At 39.4% G+C, this 23,321-nt stretch overlaps 1 protein-coding gene across 1 annotated transcript in view; it reads right to left on the bottom strand.

Moving 5' to 3' along the window:
- Window positions 1–22,792, bottom strand: part of pcdh7a (protocadherin 7a) — a 36,756-nt gene extending 13,964 nt beyond the window's left edge. The window contains exons 1-2 of the mRNA XM_067404063.1: window positions 20,222–22,792; window positions 18,850–19,566 (exon numbers count right to left, since the gene is read on the bottom strand). Of these exons, the coding sequence (XP_067260164.1) occupies window positions 18,850–19,566; window positions 20,222–22,792 (3,288 nt within the window). The remainder of the gene's footprint in view (window positions 1–18,849; window positions 19,567–20,221) is intronic.
- Window positions 22,793–23,321: the final 529 nt, after the last annotated feature.

The following is a 23,321-nucleotide window of genomic DNA, read 5'->3' as shown; positions in this document are numbered from 1 at the left end:
ACAATGCCTTAAAGCTGCTGTGTGATAACTTCAAGGTGTACAGCAAACAAGCTAAAAAACCCAGAACTAAGTTTTTATAAGCTACTGAACCGTAAAAGCCAGCATTTAAGGAGACAAAAGCGGATACAGGCAATAAGACGTGAATCATCAGCAGGAAGAATGGGTAAATTTTGGGATCCTGACACTCAGTATGCCTCAGTAAGCATACGTGTGCAGTAAACATTTTGTCACTGTTAAGTCAAGTATCCAAATTTTTATAGTTTTTATATATTATATTTCCTGTCGATGATTATGTTACCCTCCAGTGGGCAAAGTTGATAGTGTTGACAGCGTTGATAGTGATGACATCTCATAGTAATATGACATGTCACGCTCTTTCTCAATCACCTGTATCCATTTTTTAGTCCTTAAACGGTTGTTTTTTGGGTCGACAGCTTATAAAAAACTTCTGGGTTTTTGGTTCTATTTTTTTTTTAGCTTGTTTTCTGTACACCTTGTCACATAGCAGCTTTTAGACATTGGTCTGTTTTTTTTGTTATAAGTCAGCAATACAGCAATTTTAAACAATAGATAAGTTAAATAAAACTAACCAGCAGGTTGGGCAAACATTTAACCCAACAGCTGGGTTAAAACAATCCAATAACCCAGCATTTTTTAGAGTGTATTATGTTGCTTTTTGCACGTTTAACAACACTTTTAAAGTGAAATGCCCAGTGGCGCTAAAAGTGTGTTTATTATTATAATTTTTTTTATAACATATTAACATGAATATGACAATATCCGTGGGAACGTTTTCACGATTCGCAAAAATACGCACCAATACGTACATATCACTGCAGTTTCCAACAGAAATGAACACTAGAGGCAGAAAAACGGCAAGCGCTTTTAATCATTTTCATACACCGTTACGATTACAGGCTCAGATTATGGATTAATAAAGACTGTGTCTCCTTGCACAATATTATGTCATGACTTCGAAACGCTTTTTACCAAAGTGCACGATTTGTAAACAAATATATATCAGCTCTGTTATTACATTAGTTGTTGCACGTATCATTCAAGTCCAGAAAAAAAAAAAAAGAAAAAAAAAAAAGTCCACCAATTGGCACTAAAAAGGTTAAACGTGTTTGAAAATAAGGTGCCATCTACACTAAACCCTACCCTAAACCTATCTGATAGTGCACAAATGCAAACATGAGATAAAAATGCATTTGCTGAAGGAACCATGCCAATTTTGCTTGCTTTTATACAAACCATTAGGCTCTTTTATTGTGATACTTGTTTCTTGCAGTGCTGTATCAGGTGAGCTATTGTATTGGGCAAGTTTACAACATCAGAAAAGATATACATATGAGATGATTATGTGAGGCAATGTGAAAATATATTAGTTTACAAACCTTGCATATGGTAAATGTGTTTTATAATAGGTCATAACATGTGCGATGTCTAAAGAATTCCTCATGTTCGGTTCAGTGGAAAGAAGAAAGTCGAATGGCTTTGGAGCAACAAGAGAGTAAGAAAATAATTTTTTACAGAATTTTCTTTTGTCTTGTGCTCTAAAAGAGCAACCTCTGAGCAATAAAGTTATCTTATAAAAAAGCAGCGTTGCCCAAAAGGCAGCAATACACCATGCAAGTATTAACAAATGTGGGACTTAAAGACGTTGAAGGAGGATGCAAAATTGCACACACACAGAGAGACAATTTGCCATTGTTTGTTTACTTTAGTTTAGTATTCAATCATATGCTTGTCCTGTGAAAAACAATTTCGTCCGCATGTGTGCAACCACAGCAAACACTGACAGTTATTAATACAAGCAGGTGGCAAACTGACAAGCGTAAGTTTGTGTAGGACGGAGATAGACGGACAGACGCACACATCATTTACAATTTCCTCTACGTCTCCTGCTCAATGACATGAGAAGGATAAGTGAATGTGTGCACAGGACTGGCGTTTCTGCGGTGGGATAAAGGTCACGGAGATGCGTATGTGTTCTGCAACAGCGTGACAGATACTCCCGATGATCATCCTGCACCACGGCTTGCTCTGACTGCAGCATTTTACACTAACGCTCCCTTCTCACTCTTTCTTCACTCTCCTCCTTTTCCCTTGTTTCTCCTCTTTATCCATAACTCTCATCCCTTTTTCTTCCCTCAATTCCCTTGCTGTTTTAACCTCTTTCGTTCATTCAGCCCACCTTGAATTTTCTCATCTCTCTCTCTCTGTATATCTCTCATCCGTTCCCTTTCTTCCTCTCTTTCAGCTCCAGGTGATTTACAGGGCTGCTCAGCAGTATCTGAGTATCAGCACTGAGTCTGTGTGAGGAATAATAATCACCATGCAGTGAAAGAGGCACTGCAGAGAGGGAGAGAGAGACACAGAGGGAGAGAGAGAGAGAAAGAGAGAGGTGAAGAGCGTCGTGAGAAGAGCAGAGAGCAAACAGAGGTAAGAAGTGGTTGCGCTAGAATACACGCACACAAACACACACAGATATACAAGTGTGGATTAGCGCACATTAACTGTTGCAGAGGGGTCATCGACTGACTGCAGCACAAAGTCACAGAGGAAGACAGGCACTAGTGCCACTTAGTGGCTGAAATTAAGCACTGTCAATTTCTCAAGCATGCTGTGAATGGAATGACATCAGTGCTTTCCTGCACATTTTTTAGTAGTGAAATTGTGGGTAATTATAGCCTTAGGTTTGCTATACATTTTGATTTGTAGAAGTTTTATACTTTTTAAAATCTTATTTTTGACATTTTTATTGACTGAAGAAATGATGAGGAGCACACAAGAGGATAGGGATTGGGAAATTCAAAATATTGGATCGTGTGCACTCTTGGCTGACGATTAAAGAGTTTCAAAAATCCAAATCTGCCATGACGTCAGCATAATATTTGCATACTGACTTATTTATTAATCTTTCTTAAGGGGGCATGCACACTGACAGAGATTTACAAATTATTTGTAATCATTTAAAAGTTAATCTAAATAAAAAAATAATAATATACTTTTAATGTTACTGTTTATTTGAAAATTAAATTATTATTATTATTATTATTATAAAGGATAAAACTGTATTTTTTTTTTTTTTTTTTTTTTTGAAGAAATGATTAATACTTTTTACTGCATAAAAGCATTAAGTTGATCAAAAGTGAAGGTAAAAAACATGATAATGTTACAGAAGATTTCACTTGAATGTTGTTCTTTTGAACTTTATCATGGTTTCCACAAAAATATTAAACATATTGAGAACCAAATCAGCATATTAGAATAATTTCTTAAGGATCATTTGACACTGAAGGCTGAAGTAATGATGCTGAAAATTCAGGTTTGCATCACAGGCATACATAACATTTTAAAATATAATAAATATGCTATAACAGCTATTTAAAATTGTAATAATATTTCACAATATGACATTTTTTTTCTGTATTTTTAAATAAATGCAGATTTTAAGTACTTTAAAGCTCCTGTCTGTAACTTTTTTTGTGTTGTAACTGATTTAAATATGCTTTTAGTACCTTTATGGATCTTGAGAGAGAGAATGACATTGCTCCCTATGGAGGCCTCACTGAGCCATTGGATTTCAACAAAAATATCTTAATTTGTGTTCTGAAGATTAACAAAGGTTTTACGGATGTGGAACGGCCTGAGGGTGAGTAATAAATGACAGAATTTTCATTTTTGGGTGAACTAACCCTTTAAGCACTTTATATAATCTTAGTGACCCCAGACTTTGTAATGGTAGTATGTGTGTGTGTGTGTGTGTGTGTGTGTGTGTGTGTGTGTGTGTGTGTGTGTGTGTGTGTGAGAGTGTGTCTGTGTATATTATATATTATATATATATATATATATATATATATATATATATATAACACAAATGTGGCAAGATTACCTATAGCACTCGGCCTGTGGCCTCATGCCTATGGCCAAATCATATATACAGCCATAGCATGGCTATAAGTGTGATATTGCATTTAACAGTTCGAAGGCACAAGTGTGTAAATAAATAAGAAATAACTGTCTTTAAAACCCTCTCACCCTTTATGCCTGTATGTGGGTTTTGCAAATATTTAATGAATGAAAATTATTTTAAAGAGCTTGAGACAAAACCTCATAACTCCATCGAATCCTCAAACTGTCAGTCAAACCTTCACCTCTGTTGTGAATGAAGTGCCACACGCAGTTTGGAGATCTGTGCTTCTTAGCAATGCAAAGATCTGATCTTTGAAAAAAAAAAGTAAAGCGTTTTCTTTGCTCAAGAAACAATGTCTATAAAGGCTAATGTTTTATGTATTTGAAGAGCAGAGAAGAGTCTTTGTCTGATATTTCCCATCTAGTTGTAGCCAATATGCTATGCTATAGAAGATGTAAGTTAAATATAGCTTATATATTATATTATAATATTATTATAAAATTTAACATAGCACAATTCAGCTTGCTCTGGAACAAGTAATAGATTAATAAGACCAAATATTGACTGTTTCATGTCCCAACAATGAATTATATCTCATATTTAACTACTATTAGACACCGCGGGAAATCCCCGAAGCACTGGCTGAGATGAAGGGTACAATGAACAGCCGCTGATGGCCTGGAGCTCGCATCGAAATGTCTAAATAAATTGTAAAATAGGCGCTATGATTTAATATGAGTCACATATTTCAGGTCTACACAACTACATTCTCATCAAAAAAATACAGTTCGTACAAAAAGTATAGTATTAACAAAAAATCTAAAATTATGGTGGATTTGCTCGGCCGCCATGACAGTCGCTTCAAGTGGAGTGATACAAATGGTGAAAAGATAGAAGTGCTATATATATATATATATATAGACTGTTATACACATTCCTTGACCTAGTGAGTTTTCATTAATAAAATTAGTTTAATGAAGTCAGACATTTGACTTCAGTCAAAATACTGCAGCTGAGTCAAAGTCAAACAAGTGTAAGCACTCAATTCCTAGAGGAACCAAAGAGCATCGTCTGAAGCAAAGCTGTTTAACCAACCACACGGCGTTTGGGACGGATTAAGCTCCTGAGGGGAGGGCAAACTAATCCATATGTGATTGGGCTTTGACTGAATAAAAGATAATGATTAGGTGCATGTCTGACAGACGTCTCTTGTCTTCCTGGTTCGTTTGTCTGAAAACAATGCTCACTTAATGAGGGTGTCCTGATGTTAGCAAGCACTGTATGTGTGTGGAGATGATATTTATGGCTTTTCCCTCATCATCGTCTCAGACTTCCACATAAAAGTCTCTATTGTGCTTTACGAAGTAAACAGGATGCTTCAGCTACAGCTTTGCCTTCATATGTGTGTGTTGTGCATCGGAATTTCACATGTGTGTCCGGCTATATATCTACATGTGTGGTGAGACAGTGAAATTTAATGAATACCCACTTGTGACGAAAAGTTACACCCACACACACACACATACATGCACACACACCGTCTCCCTATTGTCCATTTTATACTGGACAGCAACGAAACAAAGCAGTTCTGTTACAGACACAGAAAAATACACAATGAAGTGAATAAGGATGTCTTGCAATGTGTGTATAATGAGCTGTATAAGTATGTCCCGTGCCGGGTGAGTTATTTCCACACGGGGATGAGCTCATGCTATATAAGACATTTTTAATCAATTATGTTACATGCGGTTTTGCCATATAACAAATGCACACACAATCCTGGCTCTGTTTCCTGTCAGAAACTTGACACGCGGCGAGATGAAAAATCCGAAATCATGCGATTTGCACAGTCCCTGAACACAAAACAATAAATTCGCACACACCTACACTCAGTGGCCCAGACAGTGAACACACCCCTGTGACACACATAAATTTGAACCGAATGTCTCACGACATGCTGCGGTTGCTGTGACAATAACCTCAGTGTGTGTATGCGTGTGACACAGAGGGGCGTTATTAAGCAGGGCACACTACACTCTTTCAGTCCGCCCCCCATTCTCAGATCCTCTCAGACGCAATCGCTCATCTCTGTGAAGCCTTCATCATCTAGGTTCATCTCATGACGTCCACTGTGAGAATAGGCCCTTTCTGTGACAAAGGCATAATTAACATCTGAGTAGCTCTAACTAAAAGTAGCAACACTGCAAAGTTAACTTCCATTTTTCAGACTGACAGGATTTCTGCTGTTTTTAAAACTGTTTTCCAGATACAAGTGACTTTTTCCAACAAGTTTAATGTACAAAACACCAAACAAGTTGAGGTACTAATCAAAGAGGGTTGGCTATTTTTTTTTTTTCTCTACATCTCAAATGAATCATTTGGGAGACTGATTCATTTTTATGAACTGGTTCACCTGAACAGTTTATTTATATGCACTAGTTCAATAAAACGATTTACATTTGTGTCAGTGCTGTAAATAACTCTTTTGATTTCCAAGAACTTAAAATAAAAAAGTTAATTAACTAAATCTTTTATGTTAATTGCTATCAAAATGTATGAGTTAGCTAACTCAGTACTTCAAGTTAGGAGCAAATAACATGGAAGAGTACTACAAACTTGATAGTTCTGCTTACTTAAAATTGAGTAAATAAATTTGTTTTTATACAAATAAAATTGTTTTGATACAAAAAAAATAAATAAAACATATATATTTAAAAAGATGTTATAGAGTAGCTAACAACCTTTTCAAAAGCATAACTTGACAAGCTACAGTTTCAAAGCACTGTCCAGCTCTCTATTCCCCCTGCTACTTTTTTTTTTCAGCTGTCGTTTTAGGCTATAAAATATTCAGACCATTAAATACAAACATTAAATCACTCTGCACTTTAATAAATACCTATCCAGAGAAATAACGACCAGCATAAACCACCATAAAGACACCTGACAATATAGGCACCGCTCTTTAAAGTCCAGGTTGTTGTAAACATCAGTTTCACGAGTTCAAATGTTCATCATATCCTTTAATGTGATGAAGGTAAACTGGTTGGGTTTGCTGTCCACAATGAAGGGGCTTGAGTCCACCCCCACCTCACGGAAGTATTTAATTATAGAAATTAAGGTGGAGTCAGGGTGGTGGAGAGCTGCCAGAAGAATTATCAAAGGAGTGAGGTAAGCAGCTGTGTATATATCCTGCGTGGCATGATTAGCAGAATTAGATGAACATGCTGCTCCTGAACATCAGTTTGAAACTTGGTTATTATGTCTGAAGTATCTGTTATACACCGTACATATGCAGTTAATTATTTATTATTTTTCACCATTACTGAGAATGGTAGTAGACAGATAACTTAAAATGATGAGGGGAATAGAATCGATACACACCAGATTCGAACCTACATTTCTCACATGAAAACCACAGCTCAATGTGTCTAACCACTAGCCTGCAGCTCAAACAAAATGCTATGTGGAATATCATACTGTACACTTTATCAGATCCAAATATAACTGATGGCTTACAGCACTCCTGAAGGAGATTGCTGCCATGTTTTCTTATGAGATACTAAAACTGCCACAACCACTGTATTTTAAGGAATGGTGATATAAACTGAGAACAGGTCAGCAATAGTGGCCTGATGGAGACTAAATCTGATACTACAAAAGGCTAAAAAGGTTAGTTCACCCCCCCCCCCCCCCAAAAAAAAATGAAGTTTGGCTATCATTTACTCACCCTCATGCCCTTACAACCCTTTATCACTAACCTAAGAAGCTTAGAACAGAACACATTTCGGAAAAAGAGAGTTTATAGTGCTGCCTCTGGTAATACCAACACAGGAGAAAAAGAAAAAAAAAAATCAATCCATTTAGCAACAATAAGAAATCGTAGCCCACAACTTAGACTAGTTGTGTGTGTGTGTGTGTGTGTGTGTGTGTGTGTGTGTGTGTGTGTGTGTGTGTGTGTGTGTGTGTGTGTGTGTGTGTGTGCTTGTTTATATGATTTATGAGGACAACACTGTATAATGACATGGGTATTACACTGGTATTACAACTTGGTTTATGAGGACATTTCCAGAGTCCTCGTAATTATAATGGCTTAAAAAACATACTAAACAATGTTTTAAATGTAAAAATGCAGAATGTTTTATGATGGGTATGTTTATGGGTTGGGATAGTGTTGGGGGATAGAATTTACAGTTTGTACAGTATAAAAACCATTACATATGGAATGTCGTCATAATGATGATAGGTGTAAAAAACAAACAAACAATTTACAGTTTGTACAGTATAAAAACCATTACATATGGAATGTCGTCATAATGATGATAGGTGTAAAAAACAAACAAACAAACAAAAAAAAAATTGTGTGTTTGTGTGTGTGTTTGTGGTTCAGGTATACCCTACATTATGGGGACAACAGATGGCAATATCCAAAATCCTTGCTCTTGTTGGGACATTTTTTGGTCCCCATGAGGAATCAGCTTATAATTCATACTAACAATTTATTTATTTATTTTTTTTTTTGAAAATGAAAAATGATCATTATGTCTATGAAAAATTCTCTTAAAACATGAAAACCCAACATAAAAAAAAATAAATAAATAAAAAAAGAGAGAGAACATAATAAATTAGGAAATATATTTTTTAAAAGAAACTGAATGTAATTTTCAGATGCTTAATTGCAATTAAATGAAAATGCATTATAATTTAAATTTATATTAAATTCAATTAACTGAACATTAGAGTGCTTTTTGACCCACTTAAGTAGGCCAATGATTTCACAATTACTTCTACTGTCTTTGAAATATGATTAAAGTGACTAAAATATACTTTAATGTTATTTGAAATGTGTATGTCATGTATTTACATTTATTTTAATTACACATTTTTAAAAAAGTTGCAATTTAGTTCATATTTTAACTTTAAAAGTAATATTGAATAACAGACTACAGTCAAAAAAATATAATAAAGTACTTTACATGCTTTAGTGCATTAGTCAACACTTCAAAATAAGTGTGCTTCTTTAAACCATGACAAAAGATTATTACTGTAAAACATGATTTGTATGTACTTTATTTATTACAAAGTGTACTTTTTAAAGTTGCTCTAAGCGATGTCACGCGTTTTTAGGCCAAAACATTTTTTGTCACATACAGCAAACATCTCCTCACTATCCGCTAGCTGCCTGTCCCCTGAACACACTGTAAAAAAACGCGGTCTCTGTAGTCGCCACAAGTTCCGAAAACGGCAGCAAAAAATACCTGGACCACGAAACATAATAAACATGCTCCAGCCAATAACCGACAAGAATGATTTTAAATGCGCGTTCATGACTGTTTCAGGAAGCACGGAGGGGGAGGGGGAGGGGGAGGAGGAGGAGGAGGAGGGAGGGTCTAGCTAGCCTCTGTTTTGTTTGACAACACTTCGAACGTCAACAGGAACTTACTCCACCCAGGATCGCTTAGAGCACCTTTAAAGTGTAAGATACATGAAAGTGTACTCTCTTTACTTTTTATTATTTCATTAAAATGATCTGCAAGTAAAGTTTAAAAAATATATACTTGTAAGATTTGAAGTACACTAGAAGTGCATATTCAATAAGCACACTTTTTCACAAGGTGATCAGTAAAACAGCTAAATATTGAAGGTTTGAAGGTAATATTGAAGGTTTGAAGCTGACAACCATCAGTTGAAATTCTGAACCAAACAACTGTAAATGTCAAAATTTACTTTAACATTTCCTCTTTGGGTTATTTGATCATATCAATTCATCAGGCATTTCCACTTGGTATGAAATACTGTGAATTTGTCTCTCCTCATAAGCTGTTTCACTCATCAGCAACCGCACAAACACATACTGCAACTGTGACATCTCAGCGGGAGTTGTCTGACCGCGTCGTGCGACTGAAGCCCCAGCCACAGCTTGAACGTGTTTATGTGTGTGCATAGATATCAGACATTTTCTTTCTTCCTAGGTGCTTTTCCAGCACAAACGTCTTTAAAATCCCTTCTCTGTTGTGAGAAGCCTGAGGAACTACTGTGTGAAAGTTGAACTTCAAAAAAAACCTCTCCATCTCACGTTCTGCTTTTCGCTTAGCAAAGTGCACCCTCTGAATTACAAAGAAAACGAAGCACTTACGGCCCACATAGTTGACAGTCTAACTTATGTTCAGTGAATCTCCCAACACAAACGCACACACATACACTCGTTTCCCTCTCTTCTCATTGCTGCGTTTCCAAAACGTCCTTCTCAGGTCTGTCTTCTTAGATGTATTGCCCCTTTTATCCAACCAATTAGGCGTCAGCATTTCATCTCCCAGGAAACGTGTTTGTGGCTTTAATTGGCCATTTGATTTGCATCGCTTTGATTTAATTCTAACCGAGTGAAGAGTTTTATTTTCGCCCAGGCGGCTGTTGTTTCCCCCGGGGCCGGTGCCACGTGTGAGTGTGTGTGGGTTGTGTTCATGGGTGTTGCTGCATGTGTGCGCATCAAAAAGCAGACCGAAAAGTGTGTGTGTGTGTGTGTGTGCGTGCGATCCAGATTGGGGAGGGTGTCGGATTTAGATTCAGGGTTAGAAAGTGTGTTGCCTCGGTTGCTTTACTTTCAAACATTTTTAGCATTCTTTGAAGCATGGTGGGTGTTGTTCTGAACACTGTTACACTTGGGCAGTGCGGGGAAAGCATCATGCCTTATCTCTGTGGGCTTCCGGTCAACGTGTACAGGCAGGTGTAAAGGATCACACACAAAAACACTAACACACACACACACAGAGGAACAGGCCCACAGGCCCCAACTTGCCCACACACTCATTTTCCACCAGTGGGATGAGACGGAGGGGGGCGGACGGCTGTATAGTGGTGTATCCAAGGAGAACGACAAGTAGTTTTTCTTCAACATGAAAAGCTTCTTTAGCAACAGAAGCACAGAGGAGCAAAAGATTATATCTATAGTGCTCCTATAGTATGCCTTAAATATACAAACATCTAAACAAAGTAATAAATAAAGCAAGTAAAGAGTACAGCCTGTGGTTTGAAGCAGAATAATGTCACAGTAGTATATCTGAACACTTCTAAGACTAGTTCACAAACCCTATGACTCCCGGTAATGCTGCATTCAGCCACTATTCTTCCACCCGTCATCATGCTGTTCACACATTGACTGCGTACAATGCTGTAAAAGTGGGCAATCAAAAACCACAAGCTTATTTTATTTGATTGGCATACATCTATACATACATGAACAAACCCTTGGGTGGTCTTGTTCATGGATATACAGTATGGGTAGTCAGGAATAGGTGAGCCAATGTAATTATCTGGTTCGCATGCCTAACAATGTGATGAAAGGAGTACGGAAAAACCTCATCTATCAGTTTTTATCTTATTTCCTTCCTGAGCTTTCTTTCAGCAAGAAAAAGTTGAGCCAAGGTATAATCCCTAATTACAGACTTATAATTAAGTGTGCAAGTCCAAACAGACAAAAACGCTAATTAAAGACTCTGGCCTTTATTCTTTGTTATGCATACAGATATATTGTGCATATGGAATTTCAACGTGATCTCATTAGTGTTTGAATGGAATGTGCAGTTCTAGCACACAAATAATTTAGACGAAGGACAGCTTCACTAAAGACAATTTCAGAGAGAAATCTTTATGAAAATCATAAATATATGTATTTACAATAAATCAAATTAATGTTTAAGTTAAACACAGATATGTTTATTTAATGAAGTTGGCTATATGTAGCTATTTGAAATGAAGACTTGTTCAAATAATACATACTTATTAAGCATAACCAAAATGGAAAACAACTTCTTTTTTTTTTTAAGTTCCAACTGGAAGTCATTTATAAGTAAAATTTCCATTAAAAAGTTATTACAATATGTTTCAAAATTCCTCCATCATTGCTGAACAGTGCCGTCAAATGACTCTCTTTATGATTGAGTCATTGAATCATTCATTCAACCAATTCTTTCAAATACAGCAATTAATTCAGGAATAAAAACTACAAACATGGTGGATATGTGAGACCGATGGCTAAGTAGAGAAGGGGTTTGATTGATTAACAATCAGTACATAACACACACACACACACACAAAAAAAAATGTTATCAACATTATATTTCATCTGCAACAACATTGTGAACTTTTTTAAAGATATGTTTAGTCTAGGGATGTCCCGATCAAGTTTTTTTGTGCCCCGGATCCGATCCGAGTCATTGAATATTGAGTATTTTCCGATACAGAGTCCCAATCCGATACTTGTATTTTATATACACTGTACAAAGACATTGGTAGATGTCAACATGTTACAATGATTGAGAATTGTACAATAAGCAAAATGCTTAATCAGCCACGATATTGATCCTTGAAATAGGTTGAAATAGGCTCAGGACATGCCTTTTTTAATCATTACCTTTAGTCATTTTCATTTAACTTAGACATTAAATGCATAATTATGCAAACACATGAGGAGAGTTCTCCTCATGAATGACTCATGACTGACAGACCAATGTGCTACTACATTTCTCTCCAATACGGTAGGAAATTGAATTAAATGTAATGTGGAGGATGTTAACTGTTACAAGATGATTGACAGGGCAGTTTAAACTGTGACAGTGTGCACGTAACTAAGCGACAGAGCAGTCTGTTAAAGACACAATTATGATGAAGTAGTGTTCAAAAGCTTGCCTGCTCTTCTGCTACACACTCAAAAGTATTCTGCTACACATACTTTTAGGGCATAGTATAAGCAGGCGAACTGGGACGCAGTGAGTCATTGAATCATTCATTTAACTGATTCATTCAAAGCTCCAAATTCATTCCGCAATGAAAAATTATTGCCTTTATGAGTGAATTTTTAATAATTCAACCGATTCTTTTAAAAGTGAATTTGATCAAATTAATAAATAGGTAAAAACTTTTAAATGAAACCGAGACATTTGTAATGTTTCAGTCATGTAAGCTAAATACTTTATGTAAACTGTTAATTGAATTTATATATTTCCATTCATTTCATATTGACATATTTTGATTTACATGCTTCATACTTTTTATTGCATTTTTTAAAAATAGTCAGAGTAAAAAACATTTTGTCAGAACCTACATGTTATGTTTATTTAGTAACCTAATGTTCAAGTTTTGCAAAATCCCTGAAATTTTCTTCAGAATCTTGAGAGAATCATGATCTCTATTGTAAGCAAAAAAGAAAAAAGAAAGAAAAAAGAGAAGGTGATTCTCAATTTATCCAGGATATTGCAGGTCTAATATATATTTATTGTATGGTATTATCTTACAGTAATACTACTTAAAATAGCTTCTCTCTCTCTCTCTCTCTCTCTCTCTCTCTCTCTCTCTCTCTCTCTCTCTCTCTCTCACTCTCTTATTCTAGTATTTATTTATTATCTATTATATATTTATTAACTTAACTCTTTTTTCTTTCATTACTCAGGGGTTTAACTATGCATTTCTCCTTCTCTGACAGGCAGTGACAGAAGCAGCCTGGGGTGTTTGAATAAAAGATGAATACTCAGGCTGGTTCATGACACTGGGGTAACCCTGAACTGTAACTGTAGAACCACAGAGCTACAGTCAGACCACAACAAAAGGATCACCCCACAACAACCTTCAGTACGGGGAACCAGGGAATTGGAGAGCCCAGTTAATGCCGGCTCAAATATGAATGCAACTCAGTAAGAGCTGAATAGGAAATGACACTGGGACTCTAAATGCTTGAGCTTTCCCACTCAATGCCAGCAGTGTGCTGAAGACACAATACATTGAGCTAACAAAGAGGTGTGTTATTGTGTGGGGTTGTCTGCTCTGGGTGTGTGTGTTTAATTGTTTAAGTTTGTGTGTGTGTGATTTTGTGTGGAATTGATGCCTTTTAAGTGCAGCCAGCACAGGAATATCTCTAATAATACCCATCAAACATTTGGCCAGATGTCATTTTGGCTGCAGATCTAGAGTATGGTGCATCATTGAAAGATGATGAAGAATAATTCTGATCCCAGCATTCCATTAGCATCTCTTTACAAAGGATTCCCATTCAGTATTCATCTAGTCAACAAAATTACTGACAAAAATGTTTGTTGACAAAGGTTTTTTTTTTTTTTTTTTTTTTTTTTTATCAATGAGGGTGAGGTGAAAACACCATAATTAAAAAACACTGCAAGATAATAACAATGCACTAGCAATGTTTTTGTACGAAGGTAAATATAGAATGAATTGATTTAAATAATCCAATCATAGTACATTGGGGATTGACCCACTTGAGCTGGAAGAACTGAATACCGGTAAACTGAACCACTTTGCAGACAGATTAATATGTTCACTCAGATGCATCCTATATGTACAGTATATGAGATTAGTCAGCTAAATCCACAACGTTAACGTAATATTACAACTTAATTTTGCACAGACAATGAAGTGACTGCATAAATGACTGTAAACTAAATTATGTGCTAGTATGAATGTGTGAATGAATATGTCAAAGGCAAAAACTAACTAAAGCACAAACTAAATGCTGTTCCCAGTTTGGACAGAGAAGAAGAAACAGCAAAGAGTCATGGCCTACATCTTGCTCTAGAAACTGATGTAAGAGGATGGGAACTTTTCATCTCCATGCGTACCTTTGCATCTCAGCTTAATATGTGTGTGTTTTCTTGGTTCTGTTGCTGCTTGTCTGGAAGGATATGGGCAAGGAATACCCTGAATTCCTGTCGTGTCTCATTTTGAGGTTGAAACAGTCGGGCAAACAGGTCTGTGCATTACAAAGCTCTGACAGCCTTGACTCTCTGACTCATTTTAGATTTATACGATGTGGCGAACAAAGCCTTTGTGCCGGACACTGAGGGAAGATGTTTTAATAAAACTATGTTTTGCTAGCATTTATTTCCATATGACCTACTTGAATGAAATTTACTTTTCCTTTTTCCTATTTAGGTCTGAAAAGATGCATGTGGGAGGTAAGCTGAGGGTAATTTAGTATTAAAAAATGGCTAAAAGTCAACATATGTCTCAATTGACCCCATTTATTTTCTGAATGCAGATTTGTGGTTGCTTATATTGATTGATTCTTCATTGCATGTTATTCAAAAGAAGAAATTCATTTTCATTTTATGCTGACATCACTAAGCAGGCTATTGGTTAATGTTAATTAATAGTCAAACTGCTATTTATGCATTAGCAAATTTGAATTCAGTCTGGTTAAAAAAAAAAAAAAAAAAAAGGCCACTTTTCAAGACCCAATTGATTCCCATCTACATTATGTCTAGCTGAAAATCTTGTTTCAATTGGAAATATGTCACATTATGGAAATAAAATGGGTTGAGACTAGCAATTCACGCTGACTTTAAGGTCTCTGCATGACTAACTTTTCAATAAATCAGAAAGCGTCTCCATATTTGGACCCTTGGAAACGTTACAAAGAATTACACATCAGGTATACATACACTATTTTCACATCTCCACTATTCTCAATTACCATTCAGTTACACTGAAGGAATATCTGGATAAACAATGAGTTAACCTTGCACTAATGGCTGTTGTTGGAAAGATATGTGGCAGTCACATGAGAACACATCCCATCTGGTCATGGTCATCAGTGTTACTAACCTAATGTGTCATCTATAAATTATTAACCTCTCATTTTTCAGTACGTTACACTTGGCCAGTAAAAAGCATCCTCTGTCATTTTTATAGCCTCGCGTTTCACAGATGTCCAGAACAATTTTACGGGAAGTACACAGTACTGATGTTATTTACTGCAAGTGTACTTGCATTTGCACTAAAATACTTTTAATTGAGCGGATGACATAAAATGTGATCAGAAAGGCAATAACAAAACAGAAGCAGAAATAGAGAGAATTGAAATTTTTCGTGTGTATCAAATTAGGACTTCTAATTGCCTTATATTGGTCTGAACTAACATTATTAATTCTAATCACTTGCCATTTTTAGAGGTGAATAAAAACATAATTTAGCGACTTAATGAACCATTTTTCCTTTTAAGGAAGTCCCCAAAATTATTTTTTTCCCTCTTCAGATTTAGAAAACTTCTAGACATTTTCCATCAATTTCCTCCCAATAACATTGCTAGGTCAATCACACACACACACACACACACACTTCCACCATTATTCTCAATCCTTTATAACCATTGCAGTGCACGTCCATGTAAAAGCTTTCATAATGGTTTCCCAATGAAAATCAATACAGTCCTGCAAAAGTGAGGTGAGCATTAGCAATCTCCCCTCATTTCTCTCTCTCTCTATCTTTTTCTCTCTCTCCATGTGTCTCCCACTGTCTCCTGGACCCTCCATCACTAGTCTCCTCCATTAATTTATAATATCTATCTCTGGAGTTGGCCCTCACTAGCATATGCATGGCCCCTCGTGAGCATGCAAGTGTGAGTGTCAAGTATATCGGCTATCCATCTGACCTGTTGCCTGATCCCAAGTGTGTGTGTTGAGTTACACAACCTCACCTACCGCCCACCTGTCTGACCGTTAACCCTGCACACCCGAGCGGCACGTCTTCAGGTGTGCGTCAACGCTAGCAACATTAACAAGCCTAGTATATTGATTGCCACTCTGTCTATTTAAATGTGGGCTGCCATGGGGACAGAATGCAGCCGGTCGATAGGTGTTGGCGTGAGTAGGTGGAAAGGGGAGGGGCTATAGAAAAAGTGCGCTGCAGCAAAGAGGGAGTTCGGAGTTTCACTTAGGAAAATAGTGCTGAGTTGTGCATTTATAGAAGATGGGAGAGACGTGCGATAGAGAGAGTGAGACAGATATAGGTCAACAAGATTTCCATTTTCATCGGCGTTCAATTCCGAGAGTGCCGTTTATGCATGCATCCGCACACGGGCTTATTTGCAAATTCAGACAGCGGTAGGGTATTGGCTTCCTATCACGCTATACCGTCCCATCATGGAAGCAACAGCCAAGTGCACACATACACTCACCGTCTGCACTGAGCTTGAGTTAGGCTAGGTCACAAAGCTCCACGGTAGAGGAGTTAATTACAGTGTGATCAATAATTGATTGAACCGTCAGAAAGAGTCCAACAAACTCGCCAGTAAGCATTAACGCTCTCTCACACGTACCAAACTCTTGGCTGAGTATGAATGCACGCACAGAAGCACATAAATACGCAAGCAAATTCTCTATTAAGCATTTTCAGAGGAAAAAAATGTCAGCAGATTAAGAGGATTGACTCGGTATTGGATTAACCCACCCACTGCGGTCAGGATCACACCAGCATGGATAGATTGATTAGGTCTTGCGAGGCGCACATCTCCCTAACGACTGCATCAGCTGTTTTTTAGGCTCTGGGTAAAGAGACTTACAATCCGACTGTCAGTCATGCTAAAAAGACCAAAAATGACATGTCATTTAGGACTCAATATCTTGCGTTTAGACCTCCGCGGATTTGGTTTAAGCTCCCAACACCTGTCAGAAAATGTAATGCGATCCCAGTGTTCAATTTAACCATGTCTCTCAATAGTACGAGGCCACCCTTTGGTTCGGGCTTAGTCCAAAGCACCTGTCAAAGGGTGCACAGGTAATCTTTTTTTAATGCTTCTGTTAAGTGCTAAGCTAGCAGTTTGGATATGCTGCATTAAATATATGACCTGGATAAAACTGTAAAGATGACAGATTAAGTAAAAAAAGACAACTCTACAAGCCTGTGTGGTTTCCCTCTGAAGCGTTTCATGCTCATCCTGTCAAACACACTGGCCAGTTTCCGCTCAAAGCGGGCAGACATACTGTATATCCACTCTATATTTAACACTTCCAAATGTGTCAGAAAAATGAAACAACATGTAAAGGAGTGGAAAGAATGTCAAAGATAGAAAAATAAGGAGAGTATGATGGAGAGAATGATAGAAAGCAAGACAGAAGGAGAGATAGAGAGAGACTGAGCAAGAGGAAAGAGATCTATGGTGGTGTGAGAGAAAATGGGTTACAGTTCTCCTCTCTTCGACAGTCTATTTTCAGTAGCTACTCCTAGAAAGGAGAGCAGGCAGTTAGCACCATCTAACCTTAACCACTCCACACGCAGTAACACAACAACAGTACAGGCTGATTGCAGAAGTTGTGACATTTGTGCTTGTCTACAAGTAGTTTGGTTTTCTTTAGTGTTTGATGGGATATGATTTCGCTAAAAGCAGATCAGCTTGAATTTGCCTCAGAAATACAAATGAACCCCAGGCCATTGACTAGATACAGTACATAAAATAATGTGTTATCCAACCAGGGAAGCCTGTTTCTGCTGGTAAAATGTAATTGTGACATTACATCTCAAAATTATGACATTTTATTTCTCATCATTTCAATCTCCGACACAATCTCGTGACTTTAGACCTCACAATTATGACTTCATATCTCGCCAAATGGCGTTATATGTAACAGATACAACTTTATATATTACAAAGTGGCTCTTTTTCTCACAGTTGCAACTTTACATCTCAAAATTGCAACTTTACGTCTCACAGTTGCCATTTTTGTCTCACAATGTGACTACCCGTGTATCTCACAGCTTGATTTTATATCTGATTTCAAACATTATCTCACAATTATATTTTTTACTGAGGTGGAAAATGGCTTCTATATATATACCAGATTATTTCTTGGAAAATCACATTTCAATTTACTCAAAGAAAATTTGCAAGGAGTCCAATGGCTGTCAGCGTTTTCTATATTAATATGGATGTATCCCACAGGACTCACTGAATTTAGGTTAGTTTTGGACTCCAAATCTAGTTCAAGCTTGAGGCTTTTGTCCTGACAAGCCTTTTAACATTTTGGGTAAATGTTACTCCTTGCAAGCCAAACTGATCCAGAATTATTCTAAGACACTTGGTGAACATGGCCTGCATGTACTTGTTGAAAAGTGCAGTGATGAAACTGAGTCATAGATATTTATGTTCTTACCTGTTTGCTGTATTTGACAGTTTGGCAGCCATAATCGGAGCACTGGTCTGAGCTGAGTGACATGGCGTCTGCATTACTGGTGCCGTTGCCAGTGAAGGTGTTGGTGGGGGGCAGTTCCTGCACAGCTTGGTGCTTCTTGCCTTCCACGGGTGGTGAGTTGGGTTGAAGATGAACTGCAGGCAAAGGTGAGCTGGACTTGTAGTGGCGGGCCAGATCTGGGCTTGATTGGTGACGTCGCGGGCCTAATCTTGGGCTACTGGGGTCTCCATTAGCAGCTGCACAATAACGCGCAGCAATCCTCTCACTAGCACTGCTTGTCTCTTCATCCTCCTCTTCTTCATCACCTCCCCCACGTCTGCAGCCATTCACCGTCATAATTCCACTGTATAAAGAACGCTCAGATTTGGCAGTACCGTTATTACGCTTGTCTCTGCGTGGTTTGCGCCCACGTTCATTTTGGGAGGCCTGGGCTTGTAGAGGGGGAGGCTGTGGACTGAAAAAGTCCTCTTCTGGCTCTTTCTTGCCAGCCTCATAGCCGTTTTTACCCTGCACCCCACACTGTCGTGCTGTCACAACCAAAAGGATCACCAGAATAACGGCGGCAGCACCAGCCAGGACACCGATGGCAACACTCAGGCGTTGTTTACCCAGAGCTCTCTCGCTGTCTGGGTCACCTGCAATATCCATATAGAGGGGGATTGCAAGGCTGCGGGCCACCTGAATGAAAGAGAGACAGACATACAGAAGGAGAGAGAAAGAGAGAGAGCAAAAATGGAAAGTCATAAATGGTGTGTGTGCCCTTTGATAAGCATCCTCATTTTACAGCTATGTCTGCTGAACCACATGCACGCATACACATTCATGCCCACTGCAAGGCCCAGACTTCTCAATTATCATGTCAAGGCTTGGATATTCAATCATAGTTATTCTGCGCAGGCAAGTGTGACTGTGTGTGTGCATGCGAGTGTGTTTGTGAATCTTTCATCTTTGTATTTGTGTGTGTTTCCTTCTATCCAATATCCAATGTGGGTCAACAGCAATTTGATGCATGAATATTTATAAAGAGCAATTTTTTTTTTTTTTTTTTTTTTTTTAAGTGCTATTTTGTGCTAGGATTTCCTAGTTGTGCAAAGTTATCAGTAAGTTTCTGACTGCAGTTCACTTGCTCCATACTTTCATGTGTAATAAAATGACTCCTTTCAATTTCAATCTTTTTAAGTACTTTAATTGTACTTATTTGGCTCTGTTCTACACTGGCTCGTTGTTCTCACAGTTGACAGTACAGTTAACACTGTACTGTTATTGTTTCTCTATATTGAATTACACTCTGTTTGTGTTTTTTCGAACAGCATGCTGCACTGATGTGTCTCACCTGTGCATCCACCAGCGTAGCATTGGCCAAGCTCTCATTGATGAAGACATGCACCAGTGCTGTGGCACAAAGGGAAGGCACGCCACTGTCATTGACCCGGACCACCAAGCGGTGCAGACCCCTGTGTCTTCTCTCCAGGGGCTCTGCCAAGGTTATGACCCCACTACTAGAGCCAATCTCAAACAGACGAAAAGGGTTTCCGCCTACCAGAGCATAGCGGAGATCGGCATTAGACCCTGTATCACCATCAGAGGCTGTGACTGTGCGGACTACAGTGCGTGCCCCGCTAGCGGGTGGCAGTAGGGTATATGATTCATTAGCGGGTGATGTGATGGATGGCGCGTTGTCATTTTCATCAGTGACAAACAGGGAGACGGTGGCGGTGGCAGACCGTGGCGGTTCTCCGCCATCAACAGCACGCACGCGGAATGAATATGCGTTACGTCGTTCGCGGTCAAAGGATGCAGAGGAGAAAATGGTTCCAGTGTTATTTTCAATGGAGAAAAGTTCTTGCTTTCCCTCTTTGCTCTCCTCTCCACCCTCCTCTTCATCGTGCTCAACAAAAAGACTCAACTCTGCATTCTCGCCTTCATCTGCATCGGTAACAGTCACCATGCCGACGGGGCTATTGGTGAGCAGGTTCTCTTTGACATAGAATGTGAAGACTTCCTGGACAAATTTGGGGGCATTGTCGTTTCTGTCCGTGACCTGGACGACGACGGTAGCAGAGCCCTGCAGAGACGGGGTGCCCTTATCCCGAGCAATCACACGAAATTCATAGCGTTCCCTCTGCTCTCTATCTAGTGTCCCAGTGGCACGAATATCACCATTATCGGCATCAATGTAAAAAGCTCCATTAACAGATGGGTCCAGTGAGTATGCAATTTCTGCATTCTTGCCACTGTCTGCATCGGCCGCCACTACAGTGACCACTCTTTCTCCTGGGGCATTATTCTCCGCAAAATGTACTTCCACTAAGCTTTGGGCAAAAGTGGGAGCGTGGTCGTTTATGTCAACCACTCGCACCAGAAGGGAACTATTACTTGAGAGGCTGGGGCTACCGGAGTCCACCGCCACGATAGTGACACTATACTCACGAGTAGCTTCATAATCCAAAAGTGCTGAGGTGTGGAGAAAATATTTCTTTTTGTTTCGTTCAAAGGCATCATCCGTGGCTGGTGGTGGTGCTAGAGCTGTCTCACCTGCTGGTTTCAATGTGAATGGAACATCCCCAACCACAGTGCAGGTAACCGCACCATTCTCTCCCTGGTCGCGGTCTGACACCTGCACTAACGCTACTGGTGTGTCCACCAACACATTCTCTGGAACCATTGCAGCGCCATCCCGAACGAGGATTCGTCCAATTTTTCGAATTTCCACTATGGGTACGTTGTCATTTTCATCCCTTACATTGAGAACGACTGTAGTGCGGTCAGTGCGGGGTGGTTGGCCACGGTCACGGGCTGTGATGGTGAAACGTAGTTGGGCAACTTCCTCACGGTCTATACGATGCAGAACACTCAGCCAACCTGATGCCTCATCCAACCTCAGGAGGCGCCGCACTGATTCCGTCGCTGCTCCAAACACATACTCAACCTGCCCGTTCACGCCGACGTCACGGTCTGTGGCACGCACCTGCAAGACAGGTGTGCCAGGTGGGGCGTTTTCTGCCATTTCTGCTTCATACACTGCTCTCTCAAAGCGTGGACTGTTGTCGTTGACGTCTGTGATGGACACGCGTAACAGAGCTTGTGAGGAGCGGGATGGGTTGCCGCCATCCCGAACGCGTAGCACGAGTTCATAAGAATCCCGCGCTTCTCGGTCCAGAGGCCCTTTCACGATCAGCTGAGGTTGTTTCTGTCCTTCAGGTGTGTCGGCAACTTGCAGCTCAAACACGCTGCTCCTGCTGGCAGGTCCCGACCCTGTTTCTGACCCTCTCCTACGGTCACCGCCATTCCCGTTTGTTGGGCCATTCGCAGGTCGCCGCAAAGATGACCCCCCATCTCTACTGTCCTGGATAAGCTCATAGCGATCAATGCCGTTGCGACCAAAATCGCGGTCTGTGGCTGTGGGAAGGAGATAGAGAGTGCCGATTGGGCGATTCTCCTCAACAGATAGAGTTAGTACTGGTGAAGGGAAAGAGGGGGTGTTGTCATTGATGTCTGTGACTACAATACGGCCATCAAACAGATCCACCCAACTCTGCAGGGGACCTATGACTGAGACTTCAAAGTTCAAAAAGCACTCATTCTCGTCAAATATCATCTGACACTGCGGCAGCTTCTCTCTGTCAATCCTCCTGCTGCCTGTAGTAAGCTCTCCGGTGACGTTGTCAATTTTGAAGTATTCAGAGCCAGATTCCAAAGCAAAAGTGACATCACCAGTCCCAATCCCAGAGGTGGACAGCCCCAGGTCTGAAGCCACGTTCCCAATGTGCACATCGGCCGGCCCCTCTTCCGCCACGCGGTAGCGCAGTACTGAATTGGCGCGCGGGAGCTGAGTCAGCAGCTGCAGGATAAGCACGAGGTAGCAGCGCGCGGAGTGCACTGCGCCAACGCTCCTGCTCCCCATGACTCTCTCTCTCTCTTTCTCTCTCTCTTTCACTCTCTATCTGCAGCTTCCTCCGGTCCAAGACAGACTCGCCACCGTATAATTTCTATAAACGCTTCCTTTGGCAAAATCTTATTTTCTCCGTCAGTCTTTTAGTTCCCCAGTCACGTTTTCAACACGGTAAAATAAAACATCCACTTTGTGAAGAGCTCGGCATTGGCGATAAGTCTTTACAGCTCTTTTACGGACAAGAATGGTCCTTTGTGCCTTTTAGGAGTAGACGAGAGTCAAATTTGAGCAGTTTAAATGACTTTGTCCGGCTCATTGAGATGCTGCGGAGCGCGGGCTCCTCTCGCGCTTTCACTGTTTTAAACTGCAATGCAGTAGAACACAAAAGAGATCTGTCTGTGAATTCAGCTCTCACATTCGCATCCCAGAGCTTTCGCCACTGGCTGGGAATAAGCCAAAGTGCTTTTTAAAGTCTTTCCCCGATATTATATATTCTCTTACCTTAAACACAGCGAGAGGGAAATTGGAAATCTTTCCCCGC

This window comes from Chanodichthys erythropterus, chromosome 12 (assembly GCF_024489055.1).
Source record: "Chanodichthys erythropterus isolate Z2021 chromosome 12, ASM2448905v1, whole genome shotgun sequence".
NCBI classification, from domain to species: domain Eukaryota; kingdom Metazoa; phylum Chordata; class Actinopteri; order Cypriniformes; family Xenocyprididae; genus Chanodichthys; species Chanodichthys erythropterus.
This window is presented reverse-complemented; position numbering and strand designations above follow the sequence as displayed.